Genomic DNA, 14,642 nt, shown 5'->3' on the forward strand with positions numbered 1-14,642 from the left:
AGATAAGCCTATTGGCCGAAGCTTGAAATTTGATGCTGACTAAGTGATGATAAGAATTGAGGACAAAACAAAAATTCTGACATAGAATTCTTCGACAGCATTTGAATTAAAAATCATATTAAATCAATATAAATAATCTTTATTCTTTATTTAATTTGATCTTTGCTTTTGTAAGGACTAAGGACCTTTGTTTGTTAAGCCAACAACTTTAAGGATAATTTTTGCCTTTCGGTCTTGTTTTTTCAGAAACGACTCAAAACTAAAAAAAACTGCCCAAAACCACGCCGAGAAGCAACTACCATTCCTTGATCGAGTGACTATCCGCCACGTGGCGTTCTTTTATTGGATATTGGTCACCTCCTTTTCAAGCAACCTTCTACTTTTCGGAGAATGGTGGATAGATACATGTTCTTCTGTATGTATATATAGCAAACGAAACACAAGAGAAAAGAGAACTCCAAAATCAACAATGGCTCTTCGTTTCTCTTTAATTTTCCTATTTTCTCTTTTTTTAACGACGTCGTTTTTGGTGTCCGCTAACGGCTACATTAACGGCGGTGACGACGGCATATTAATCCGTCAAGTCATAGGCAACGACGACGATCACTTGCTAAACGTCGATCATCACTTCACGATTTTCAAGAAGAGGTTCGGAAAAACCTACGCGTCCGATGAGGAGCATCATTACAGATTATCGGTGTTCAAGGCTAACTTGCGCCGCGCAATGCGCCACCAGAAGCTTGATCCCTCCGCGGTTCACGGTGTGACTCAGTTTTCCGATTTGACTCCGGCCGAGTTCCGCCGGAAGTTTCTAGGAGTTAACCGCCGGCTCCGGCTTCCTTCTGATGCCAATAAAGCTCCTGTTCTTCCTACTGAGGATCTCCCTTCAGATTTCGATTGGAGAGATCACGGTGCCGTCACGCCAGTGAAGAATCAGGTATATATCAGTGTTTTCATGCTAATATATTCTGATACGTGAAGTGGTTGGATTAATTGATAATTAGGTACTTAATTTTTACTGTTTGATTGAAACTAGGGTTCATGCGGGTCATGCTGGTCATTTAGTACCACTGGTGCGTTAGAAGGTGCCAACTATCTTTCTACAGGGAAGCTTGTAAGCCTCAGCGAGCAACAACTTGTGGACTGTGATCACGAGGTTTGACGTTCTTCCTCTTTATCTTAGCTTAAAATCATGAATATATTGTCAATAGAGTTACTGTTTTTCTTTTTTTTCTGGGACGTTGTGTGGTAAATTATAATTATAGGCGACCTAATTTTCTCCTCAGTAATGGAAATTCTTCTGTTGGAACTTACTATTTAGCAAAAAAAACTTAATTTGACTTGATAATGTTGTAAAGTCCTTTGTTTATTTCCTTCATGTAACTTTTAATGATGCGTCTTAGCTACGAGGTTGTGTGTGTCACACGATTTGGTCCATAGCTGTCATCTTTTTCTTAGTTAAAGAAAATTGATAGCGTGAAGGACACTAACAGCATAAATTAAAGTGTTTGCTCTGATTCCGTCTCACTTTAAAGTTTTTAAGTATGGAACACACTTAGTTAAGATATTTATAGAGGAGGAATTATTCCATCGACTCTGCATGCCGAAACTAAGGAAGGTAACGTAAATGTAAAAAGTACTAGTCAAACTAACTTATAAGAGTTAACGAACCCCACTTAGAATTGAGGATTGTCTTTGTTGATGTAAAAAACAGACACTAATTTATAAGAGTAATTTCCTCTTCTTTGTTTGGCGGATGGCCGGGGGTGGGGAGGGGGGACCCATCTTAAGGGAGAGGAGGAAGAGTTGTTTTATGATTAGTTTATGGTTGGTGGTGAAATTCGACTAATTGATACTCTGAGGATGACCACGGACAAAATTGTGTGGATGATGAGGAAATCGCATCCTAAAATTGTCTGCATCTGAATATATTTTTAACATTACTTGAAGTTTCAAGTTTAAGCTCGTGTATGCCAACTTGGTGAGAGATGTACAAGGATAAATAGAAAGGTGTTGAGTTATTGAGATAGGTTTATAAAACTCTTCTCAAATTTCCATTGTTTGACTGCCATTATATAATCATTTGTTTGTATAGCATAATTTCCAACTTGGAAAAAGCTGTTCAAACTCACAATAAGGTTTAGGCTTGAATTTGTTGCTATTTGCGGTGTCTGCCAATTTATAATCAGAAATGGGATTGAATACAGAGTTAATAAGACCACTAGCTCGCCATATTTACCTCTCTCGTGTCATATGAAAAATGTATAATTTGGCCTTCCATTTATCTGCAGTGTGATCCAGAAGAAAAAGGTTCATGTGACGCAGGGTGCAATGGTGGCCTAATGAATAGTGCCTTTGAATACACTCTCAAAGCTGGTGGACTTATGCGAGAAGGAGATTATCCATACACTGGCACCGATCGTGGAACCTGCAAATTTGACAACACCAAGGTTGCTGCTAAAGTTGCTAACTTTAGCGTTGTCTCCCTTGACGAAGAACAAATCGCTGCTAATCTTGTCAAGAATGGTCCTCTCGCTGGTAAATAGTCTCTCAAAACACTTTTCAATTTGCCTATCATTATGCTTCTTTCTTTGTCCTTACTTGATATTGTCAAAGTACATACTTGGATTGTCATATTTATGCACCGGAATGTAAAAGGTATTTACACAATCAGGTCACTTATTAGATAATTACAGGTAACTATTTTGATAAGTTTTAATTAGTAATGTGTTAAAATGATAATTAACTTGCTATCACATGTTTAAATTCACCGATAGCCGTAACAAAATCTTTTAACTATTAATATATATAATATAAATATTTGTTTTTTTATAAACAACAAAAATTATGTGAAAGACCCAATTATGTAGCTTGAAACTGCATTTTTGGGATTTTGAATTATGTACTACTCTTCTTATGCTAATGGTTTTCAATTTTTCACTGATGTAAACTTCTGAAAGCATTTTTGTTGCTTGGCTTGCAGTGGCGATCAATGCAGTGTTCATGCAGACATACGTTGGCGGAGTTTCCTGCCCATATATATGCTCTAAGAGGTTGGATCATGGTGTCTTATTAGTGGGTTATGGTACTGGCTTTTCTCCCATTCGAATGAAAGAGAAACCATACTGGATCATCAAGAACTCATGGGGAGAGAAATGGGGTGAAAACGGATACTACAAAATCTGTAGAGGACGCAATGTTTGCGGAGTGGATTCAATGGTTTCAACAGTTGCAGCTGTTAGTACCAGCTCACACTGAAAATCACTGTAAATTAAGTGTAGCTAGTATTTTCCAGGACCCATCAATCAATTGGGCCATTCGAATTGTTATTGCTTCAAGAAAATAGACAATTTGTATTTCATTAATTTCCTATACCAAAACTCCGAAATAAAGCACTTTCGTCCCCTCGGCTCTTTACTCATTAACTGGATAGGTGTTCAGGATGCAGGAAATTGATGTGTTTCAGATATCAGCTGACGCCCTTGGTTTTTTCGCTCTCTATTGAACATTTCCCGAACACGTCAATAAAACTCCATAATTCATATGCATATGTTTTCCCCAATAATGGGAAGGTAACTTTCATCTGCAGCAGCTAAATTTTGTTTTACACTAGGAACGTGGCTGTCCCTATCACCGTTCTTATTAACGCAGCTTTGGGAGTTCTGCAACATACCATTCAGAAAGATCAACTCGGAATCCTATTTTCTCCAATCAAAGCCCTCCAGATAATAACTAGAACGTCTTACCAACAATATCTCCAGCGCGAGTGAGAAGTCAACCTTGTCAAAACCGAACTTGTTGATGGAAACTCTATACTTAAAGAGTCACTTGCTCTCAGGCCATCAAATTTTCCGTATTTTAAGCAAAGAGTAGACAAACAGTGACAAAAAATTGATTTTCGCATCTTCTATCAACCTTAGAAATCAGAGTGAATATAACAAGAGTTCGTTCGACTCTTTCCAGTGCGCCTCCTTCAGGACCATCTAGGAGAAGCACCACAAGGTGCTTTTTCTTTTTGGGTTAAACTGCCAAACGTTTAACTATAGTTGATTGGTATCCAAAATTCAGAATTACTAAAACCTCCTCCATCACAATAGGAAGCAAGTAACACGTGCAGACTCACGGCCGAAAGTCCCTTTTTCATACTTTGCAAACGCCAATAAACTGTACAGTTGGTGGGCAAATAGGCATTTATATCAAGGCACGAGAATGACAAACAAATTTATCTCTTTAATAAGAAATGAATATCGTTTTTTATTTATTTTGGGTTTTGGAACGTTGGTTGGGGGCATGGGGAGTAAGTATCCAAGAATGAACCTGTTCACATGGTTTCGTTACTGATAGAAATGCTCATACACATAGGTGATATTGATACATTTACAACCAAACTGTCCCAGCATCTGTTGCACAAAACCGTGACTACTTCAGGACCACACAACATAACAATAGTACAATTTATAAATAACTTATTATACCATCTAAAAGTTGCAGCGGCAGAGATGCTGCTTTCATTGCTGTGAACCTCACATGCAGAATGCTTATTTCTCTCGGTGCCAATAAAACAAATAGAGTGGAGCGTGCTCAAGGAATAGTGCTCCATCTCACCAAAAAATGAAAAGGAGAAACAATCTTATCCCCTCCACTAAGATGACCGTTCAAACAAAAAGAATAACACATCTACATCAACTTACAAACAGCGAGCTTCATCTTCTATAATCCTTGATGCTTCCTCATTCATCCTCCCCGTCAATCAATGAGAATGAGAAAGGACTAAACTTGTAACCATCTCCCTCATAAAATTTATTCTGGAACTCCACCCAGTGAAGTCGCAATGCGTGTAGGAAGGCACTGAGTGTTTCCATCACCAACAACACTCCGACAGTGGCAAAGATGAATACAATGATACCAATGATGAGAATAAAGACATTGTTGAACCTGAGCATAAATAAATAAACAATTGTATTAATATTAGATTAATTTCTTCTGGCATATTCTCACCCCACTACATACTAGCTAAATCCTAGGAGCATTCAGGTTATATATTGGACCCTACAAATATAAACTCAATACATAACAGGTCACTCACAGAGTCACAGAGAACCAAACCTGTACTACTTCCTAAGCCAGATTCACTGCATAAGGTTTGATCGATTTGAACGAACACCAAAACTAGTACAGAAAGCTATTTGCCAATGAACATAGAATGAGTGACTTACCCCCAGGCTAGAAGAAGAACCTTTTCATAAAATACACTGGACAGCTCAGAGTGTGCAAGGCTGAAAAAAAGAAAGGCAACATAGAATATTATCCTTTGTTATTAAAAAAAAGACGTGTGATAACATTTATGAGGTAGTTGGTCCATAGATAATATAATACAGGGTAAGCTTATATTATGGGGATTAAGTAATATGCAGATTGTAAGCGGGATATACAGTTTTAGCAGCATGGGGCAATTTTTCGATTGTAAGCGGGATATACAGTTTTAGCAGCATGGGGCAATTTTTCCAATGAGGTGATTTGATATATCATCTCCCCTATTAATAATATATCAAATCAGAACTCTTAGTACCACTCAGCCAACTATCCAATACATCCTCTCACACGGACTCTAAACAAACCCCTAGTGGTCAAACACAAAGCATCGCGCTTGTTGATTTAAGAAGAGCTTCCATTCTTCGATAACCAAACAAACACATTATAGCTAATAATTCCACTCAATAATCAAGATTGCAAAATCTAACTACAAAGCATTTTGTCTAAAATCTATTCAACATCTATTATTAGTGAGGTTTCCCACACAAAAGAATATGTTACTAGAGTAAAGCAGGAGAGATTAACACATCTTAACTCCTCGAGCATACCTGAGAGCCCACAGACGAAGGTAAGAAGCTGTGTTTGAGACTGCTCCAAGTACAAATTCAATTGTGTGAATGAGCTGATGAACAAAAACCTCACTAAACTCGAATTCCTCATGATGACCAGAATCATCGCTGCTTTCCACCAATAAAGACTCTTCTGCCTCCTGAAGCGCTGTGTAGGACTGCCCTTGGTGCCTCTAAAGAAGTAGCAAACCAAATAGCATTAAGCAGAAGCCTATGAATAAATTAAAAGGAAAAAGAAACAAGGCAAGCGAACATACTTCATGTTGAGCTTTCAAGAGGAAGGGCTTTGGAAGAAGCATCCATGGGACTGCAACAAGGGCCGAGAATAGCAGGACAAGCTGGCAAAAATTAACAAAAGTCAAAGTAAAATCAGGAAAGACATGAGAAATCATGAGAAAAGTGTGGCTATGAAGGGATATTAACCTGGGTTGTCTTCTGACCAGCAAAAAGTTGGTTTTCACCAAGCTCATCTGTCGGGCTAAGGAACATGTATATCATGACATGGTATAAATCAGCTTTGGATCCGGTGCACCACTTCACAATGATAAGGACGGACAGGTATCCAAACAGAGCATTCAGAAATATTATTTGTGGAACAAACTGACACCTGACATTGCAAAGTTTGGTTAACTGCCTATATTTTGATTGCAACATCCAAAATGATTAAACGGTATCCCAATCTATAAAAGAACTTGCCAGAAATCTAGGGACTGTAATCCCAATTTAATGAAACTTACCAAATATTTATACCACTGCGAAAGAACAGAGCATTGAAAAAGCTCAGAAATATCCCCAGGTTCATCTGGGCCACCCCAAGAAGGATAGACATTTTCATCTTCAATGAATTGAGGTATGGCAACTCACTGCGTGTACCATGCCACGCTGGATCCACACCAAATGGATAAGTGTCACGCACTTTAATTAAGCCTGCAGAGGTAGAGTCCCTACAATCAAGTCGACTATGATTAGATAACATGCAATAAATAGACACTAAAGATGTTAAAAGGAACAACTCTAACCTATCAATAATTAATTATAACAAAAAAATCTACCTGCAAGAAGGATCGCGGCACCCATATGCTGATCGACCAAACAACTCAAAGGGCACAGAGAAGAACTCATTATAGATCAAGCCCGTGTATATTGAGAAGAGGGACATCATAAATATCACATATCGCCCTCCAAAGGTCATTTCCATGATGTCTCCAAGTTTCTGCATTCATGAAGCATTATCTATCATGTTTCAAATTAAAGTGGTTTAAATTCATGCTCTGGCAGAAAGGTTACAGATTGGTAGAAGCACTAACATATGCCTTGTGCGTATTTCAATTGAACAAATCCACCAGTACCATAAACTATAGCAAACTAATAGTTCTAATAATATTCTTAATCCAAGTATACCCCAATATATCAGAACATTGTACAAGAAAAGTAAACTAGAAATGGTAGTCCTAGTGGACGAGTTACTAGATCAACACACTCAGATTTTCTGCAATCTCCCAAGAAAAGAGTTCTTAACATCGAAGAAACTTTGAGCGACTGCATTTGATCTATGCATTGTCTCCTTAATAACTATAACCCACATAGATCTTTTTTCCTTTGTTGAAACTATGAAAAGGCTGTCATTTAAAGGTACCTAATGTAACACCTGTCTGATGAACATATACCAAATCCCTTGCTTAGTTAAGAAGCTGACCTAATTTTGATGAATACGGCATTTTATTAATAATAAAAGCTCATAGCTAGTATAGAGATATTGTACACAAGAATTGCTGGGTATGAATCCTTTAAAGCTGTAAGGACTCCAAAAAACTCCAGCATTACATCAACATCAGTGGAGAAGTCTTCATATAACCAACAACAACAACAACCCAGTATAATCCCACTAGTGGGGTCTGGGGAGGGTAGTGTGTACGCAGACTTTACCCCTACCCTCGAGTAGAGAGGCTGTTTCCGATAGACCCTCGGCTCCCTCCCTCCAAGAACTTCCCACCTTGCTCTTCATATAACCAAAATAATGAATTTTGAATACATCTATTTTATATGATTGAATGTAAGAAGCTGACCTAGCTCTTAGCATGTTGCAGTCACTACACAACAAAAGAGAACTCCTGAGCTTTATTACAAAGGATTTTTTTTAATAAAGTTTGTTACGAGGGAAATAACGGATGATTCCTTCTAAAAAAAGGGATATAACGGGTGTCCTACGTTTTTAGCAAACTGATGCAACAGTCAGTAAAGATATAGCCAATTGAATCTATAAGCTATTCTAACTAGGTGATTTGTAATCCATAAATAGCTAAAAATGCAGCAATCACCTGACTGGACAGTTTTTTCTCTCTGATTAATAAGAATAAAGTTGCAAGCAACAAACAGATGCCATGACCCCAATCACCAAACATAACTGCGAAAAGGAATGGAAATGTGACGATAGTGTAAACACCAGGATTTGCTTCCTGATATTTGGCCACCCTGCAACAGTTAATCAAACAGCATAAATATGAAATCTAATAACATCATACAGAAAGTATTACAAATCAACACACCTAGATACTTATAAAGATATATTCCAAGTGAGGACTTCTATTACTTAAGAAAGATGGGAAGTTCTCCAAATGCAAGCACCTATAACCTCATATGTCCTATTATTTTAATTTGTCAATAACAAAAAATAAACAGAATTCACTGCCTAAACTCTACAGAGTAAATAGTTGTAGGCCATATATAGATATGGTTCGAGAAATCTTAATGCTAATCCGTAAAATACATGCAAGGATATAAAGTATAAGCATGATTGATCAATGTAACATAAATACTAAGTACCGGGATCACAGTTTTACCGAGTCAAATCATTTTCATTTTTAGATGATGACAATTTAATTGCTAAGTTATAGTTGTTCACAATCAGTAGGCAATGACATTTGTGCTTCTAAATGACTGTAGATATTAAATATTCTTTAGGGGATAGATATTAAAAGGTACATAGGGGAAAGGATGGTTTCTTTAACTTTGTAACATCCAGATCTCTTTATTACAAAAGGAGACATCCTTGCTTAATCTTTTCGTAAAAGGAATCCAAAATCTGGGACTGGAGACCCACCCGTATGCATCAACAATCTCCTGAAACGAAGAAGTAAATTTATTTGTTTGAAAATATGTAGGCGGCATTTCTCGGGTCCGCAGAACTCGGAAGATTGCACCAACTTCAGAGTTTGAATCATGTGTTGCGCGCTGCAGTGCATCCTGAATCTACACAATCATATATCATTTAATGAGTCAACATGCTTATATATAGCATGCCGAAGTGAACCTCTTTCTGGTACCAAATTGAAAAGGAAAGTATCAAGGAAAGGGAGAGGAGTCTTGTACTACAACATGATATCATCAGATCTCATCATAAGACGTTACATTCTCCTCTTCCTGTTAGTCTCTCATCTTATGCGTGAAACCGCATACCATGACCAACAAATGAAAGACAAAAATAGTCACCTGTTTGGTTGCAAAAACAGGACTCCAACCTTCAGCCACCAGACATTTTTTGGTCACATCAATGCTAAGCATATTGAGTGTGTGATAAACTGATTTCTCCTTCCTCACCTAAAATAATCAAAAAAATGTGCTCAATAGAACAAAAGCTACATTAAACCATACATATCAACGTATGGAATGAAAGCTCTCTACAAACAACAAAACTTGCCAAATACTTTTCTTCTTCAAGTTAAAAAAAAACTCGAAATGCAGAATGATAATATTTCTCCTAGTTTAATAACTAACCAAAATGTTCCATCTATCATATTGTTCACCAATAGTTTGTAATAAATTTCCCCGGTGCAGCAAGCCAGCATCTATGGTCGTTTTTAGCTCTGAGATTCTTCCAGAAACCTGCAAAGGAACATTATAGTCATACTTCATTCCATTAGTATTCCAAATATATGAAAAGTATCAACCAGACAGACGTTCACAAAATAGTTGCACAGAGATGCCAGGTTATTAAGAAAGTAACTTCATCTACACAATAACACTATGAGAAATATAGTTAACATCAACAAATAGGTGGTTTTGTGTCAGATACTGTTCTACTCATATACAAGAATATGTTCCTTCGCAAGGTAGGGGTAAGGTCTGCGTACACACTACCCTCCCTAGACCCCACTTGTGGGATTTCACTGGGTGTGTTGTTGTTGTTAATGTTTCTTTGACTTGCAAATGCTAATTTGCCAAGATTTGAGCCCCGAGTTTGAATTTATTATGATAGCAATTACTCAAAATTAAGTCAGCAAATTTACAGAAGCAGAGAAAGGATATGATGCAGGAGGAAGTAACTGGAGCAAGGATGGCCTGGGAAAAATAAAGGATGTGATGCATACCTCAGTAATCATCTGAGCCTGTTTACCCAGGTCCTCGGTGACAGAATAACGATTTGCTCCAAAAGCTTCACATATTTTGAGAACTTTGGTCTTTGCTCTTTCACCAGAAAAGAAGACTGCAAATACATTTTTCTCAACCTGAAATTACCCAAGTAAGAAATGAAGAATCAATCATACTTTGGTTAGCCAATATATGCTAGTTCGAACAAAAATGAAAACAAAAAAGTTTCTGATTGCAGCTAATAGGGAGCAGCCATAACCAACAGTTGCTTCATATCAAATTAAAAGTTGCAGAACTTCTGCTTGAAATCATTTTTATTTATTTTTCTCTGAGATATGATAACATCTTCTTATCAAATGGCTGATAACAGTATTCTTTTCTTCAAGTATATGGATATATCGGGAAATATAAATATGTACAATAAGACATTTGTACAAATAGAGCTCCAAAAGGAAGTATTCTTTCTCACAAAAAGAAGATACTGATTCAAGTTTCTAAAAAGAATAAGTACTATTTAAATTTCACTGGCAGAGACACTATAAAACTATGGAAAATCCACATCCATCCAATTAGACCATATAGATACCAAAAGTCATATCAAGAACATACAGTTTTCTAGAGGTGTCCATCCATTTATGTTATCAGAAACTCTTCATTGAGTAGCTAACAAGGACAAAACTACTAGATAACAGGACATGCTTTGTGAATCAATTTTTGTCCATGAATCTTCCCAAGATTAATTGACAGTTGCCATGCATAATATGTCACAAAAGAAAATAGATGAAGAATACCTTCTCTCCAGAAACGGGATCAGTGACAGGCTCTTCAACTACAGCCTGCCTCAAGAACACATTACCCCGGGTAGCACGAAAGAGAATCCTTTCAAAGGCCATCGATTTTTCTCTGGGAACAAGTCCAGTAATAAATCCCAACTTAACTTGCTTCGATGGGTCAGCCACTGCTTCCTAAAAATACAATGCCAACGACAAGGTTACTCCATGGAAGAAAATATACAATTTGCTAAATATCAAAATTTACCTGGTCTGTTAACAGAGGAGTTTCTAATGATTGTTCACCAGTTTGATTTGATGCCTGTTCTCGTAGTTGAGCTTCAGCACTGCTCTGTGCTTTGCGGAAAAACTCACCAGCCTAGAAAACAAATAGAATGCTCAAAAATGTATACTATTTTGGCAATCAGCTATCCATTTGGAAGTCGAATAGGAAACTAAGCAATTCTAGAAATGTTTCTGGCACTAGTAAACCAAGAGACTGCACCTTTTGCAAAACAAGTTTATATTCCACAAGCTCATTGTATGAACGTTGTAACTTATCGCCATTAGCATTTATTTCAATCAGCTCTGCTTCAAGTTCTCCAAGCTTGACCTAGTACACAAATAAGCTGTGTTGACCTCATTGAACAAAAGCAATTTATATATAAACAAATAGATTAAACATACCTCAAGGTCATCAAAGCTTAAATCGACTTGTGTGGAAGACGTAGAAGAAGATAACAAGCCTGCTTTGGACATTTGTTCCTTGAATAGCCGTAATTTACGAGCCATCTCTCCACATCTTTTGATCTTTACAATAAACACAGAGTTACGTATAGAGTTACTAGTTCTGAATAGCAAAAGGAGAGAAGAGTTTATGCAAATGAAGATAAACAAGCATCTTTAAAGACACATATTTCACAATTAAAAAAGGTGTCAGGCACTAGCAATATGCGGATCAATGACATCTATGCTCAAAGTCATTCAAGTTACTAGCATCGCTGGAGCTTTCAGTTTAACACCAAAAAAAAAAAAAAAAAAAGTTCTTTTGATACAAAAATGAGCACGTCTCACAAGACTGTTTCTATTGGAAAATTCAGAAGTTCCAACATCTTTGCTGTGGTAGTTGTAAAATGTGTTTATGCACAGCAGGAACTTTAAGGTCTCCAATTTCAAATTGAACAGACACTTAAGGTTTAGTTAGCTACTTCATTGAGAAGAGCAAATAGCTAGATCAAATTTAAATAGATAGCTTATTTATTTTGAGTCCTCCCATATCCCAATAGTTAAAGTAAAGAATGCAGCAGAAATTGCACATCCTTCCCTTGTTCCTGTTTTTGTTTGCTTCCGTTCACAGTGAGGAACAGACATGAGAAGAATGCAAAAGGGTGTGACTATTGTGTTGGTAGAAAGGAGAGATGATTGGCATCTCCCAGACAGGGACGGTAACATCTTTTGAGCTTTACCTGTTGTCAGGCAAAAGGGCATGACATTTGATGTATGGCTCGAGAGAAAGACCAAATAATAGACGAGGATATTTTGTGGAAGCTCATAGCATTGGCAGTCATTCAAAAGAAAGTTCTTTTCAGTGCCAAACAATTCAGGTTCTTTAAAGAAGTTAGCAAGACAGCAACATGGAGGGCCTGAGTACATCTATGCCCCCTCAGACCAGGATTTTACTAATTGGGTTAATATCACCCACCCCTCTAGTTAATGCTAAGCCTGAGGAAAAATTGGTCCTGATGAGTGATAGTGGAATAATCCATCAAGCAAGAAACAGAAAATTCTGATTTATGAAAAAAAAAATGTAAATAGAAAAGGTAAAAGTTACATGATAAGATTCTCTACTCATAAGAGGATTTCTTCTTTTTTTTCCCCAAAACAATAAATAACATAATTCTCCTACCCCTATCTTTAGATAGGGCTGATTACCCCCAAAATAACTAGCTAGATTTTGATAGGTATAATATGACTGAATGGGAAAGTAAAGTAAGAGCAGGTTGTAGCTTTCAAGGCTCAAATAGAGAAAGACGAGAGTACAATAGAGTGAACTTAGGTGGAATTCAAAGGGCTTATTAACTATTTCATGAAATACCTGAGTAGCATATGTTCGCTGAAATGGACTCTTTTCAGCATTCAACTGTAAGAAAGCAGAAATTGGATAAATCAATTAAAATGCAAAGGTAAAATCTCATAATTCACTGAACTGTGAACAGTCAGCACAATATGCATAAGTAGTCACTCCACTGAATTGATTTTAATAAGAAAGTCCAAGGACCCTACAGCAATACAAGTATTACATAGAAAAGCCTCATAAGCAACTTATCGAAAACAAAATCATGAAAATTGAGTTCTAACAAAGTCATTGCGGAGGCATCCAAGATGTATATAAAACTACGTAACCCCAGACTATATATTAGATTGCCGGGCCATTTTCTTTTAGTATGCTGTTCCTTAAATTTCTACACCACAATAAATTCGATGCAGTAGAGACAAGTCAACTTTAAATGGAACATTTTCTGAAACAGCAAATCATATTAAAAGAGAATTAGCTTTATCTTCTACTTGAATGAAATATACCTACATATATTACTCTATGCTCAAATAAATCAGTCAATAGAACCAGCTCTAAAATCAGAACGAAGCCAAAATGGAAAAATAGTAAATAGTATTGTCATTACAAACTAACTCAATACTGAAAGCAGTTTATCTACTGTTACAAATCTAAGTTACATAAAAAGCTCAAATCTACCAAATCAAAGTCCTGTTCTGTCATACAGAAACCATGTAAAATCTACGACTAAATCAAAATCTCATGTTGCAATATAAAGGCATCGCAAAAATTAAATGAAAATAATGGAGTAAAACAACGGCATCTAGAATTAATAACGAGGGGTTCAAACTTCATAATGTTAATGTCGGAATAATTAACTCAATTCTAATACTGTTCTGAATCATAAATCTCAAATTCGTCCAAAATTAAGCTGAAATAAAGCAGAAAACAACAGCTAAAACCCTAGCCACACAAAGTCTACCCAATTATCCGAAACTATAATAATACAAAAATCATAAATCACATAAATTAACACAGATAAAAGTAGAGATGAACAAACGCACGTCTTTGAACTGGATAAGACCGATTTCGCCAAGGTAATCGATTGTACGGTGAGCAGATTCAATAGGAATAATGATTTGCACGAGTTGCATCGCTTCTGAACGGAACAGATCCATCGGCGGACAGCATCCTCTACCGCCTTGCTCCGCCATTGTAGTTCTTTTTTCTGCTCTGCAGAGTTTTGAATCTGTGTTCTGACTTTCTTCTCTCCTCTGCAATGATATATGGATCACATCACACAGTAAAGAAAGAGTAGCTGTGTTTTATTTCTTTTCTTACCGCCTTGACATTCCGCATTATTCACGCTAGTCGGATTTATTATTGTGTTTTGTTATTTCATATTTCGTACCCAATTTTTTGTCTGTCTTTAAACTATGCTTCAACTTAAGTTTTATAAATGCATCTATACCCCTATACATTTGGAGGGGAAAAGAAAGTATCTTAACTTTGCTTCAACTTAAGAGTCATTTGGTTTAAAATAAGTTATGCAGTAATTGTGATATAAAA

General features: G+C 36.7%; 2 protein-coding genes and 1 pseudogene across 2 annotated transcripts; 2 read left to right on the forward strand and 1 right to left on the reverse strand.

Annotated features, from left to right (window-relative positions):
* The first annotated feature begins 399 nt into the window (after nt 1–399).
* LOC104097384 (cysteine protease RD19A-like) lies at nt 400–3,404 on the forward strand. Its single transcript, XM_009603938.4, has 4 exons — nt 400–937; nt 1,037–1,156; nt 2,292–2,538; nt 2,984–3,404. Exons 1-4 carry the CDS (start codon nt 470–472, stop codon nt 3,256–3,258), a joined length of 1,110 nt encoding a protein of 369 aa, XP_009602233.1. The 5' UTR covers nt 400–469; the 3' UTR covers nt 3,259–3,404.
* A 908-nt stretch (nt 3,405–4,312) lies between these two features.
* On the reverse strand, nt 4,313–14,419 carry LOC104097383 (V-type proton ATPase subunit a2). The gene is made up of 18 exons (XM_009603937.4): nt 14,138–14,419; nt 13,116–13,160; nt 11,708–11,830; nt 11,526–11,633; nt 11,289–11,399; nt 11,042–11,215; nt 10,250–10,387; nt 9,657–9,764; nt 9,372–9,479; nt 8,983–9,131; nt 8,201–8,354; nt 6,935–7,095; nt 6,620–6,826; nt 6,306–6,489; nt 6,140–6,220; nt 5,862–6,055; nt 5,217–5,276; nt 4,313–4,935 (listed from the first exon to the last, which is right to left on the reverse strand). The coding sequence occupies exons 1-18, from the start codon at nt 14,285–14,287 to the stop codon at nt 4,731–4,733; spliced, it is 2,460 nt and encodes an 819-aa protein (XP_009602232.1). The 5' UTR covers nt 14,288–14,419; the 3' UTR covers nt 4,313–4,730.
* Nucleotides 12,420–12,561, forward strand: LOC117277025 (U6atac minor spliceosomal RNA; annotated as a pseudogene).
* Nucleotides 14,420–14,642: the final 223 nt, after the last annotated feature.

The sequence above is a fragment of the Nicotiana tomentosiformis genome, chromosome 1 (assembly GCF_000390325.3).
Source record: "Nicotiana tomentosiformis chromosome 1, ASM39032v3, whole genome shotgun sequence".
In the NCBI taxonomy this organism is placed as follows: domain Eukaryota; kingdom Viridiplantae; phylum Streptophyta; class Magnoliopsida; order Solanales; family Solanaceae; genus Nicotiana; species Nicotiana tomentosiformis.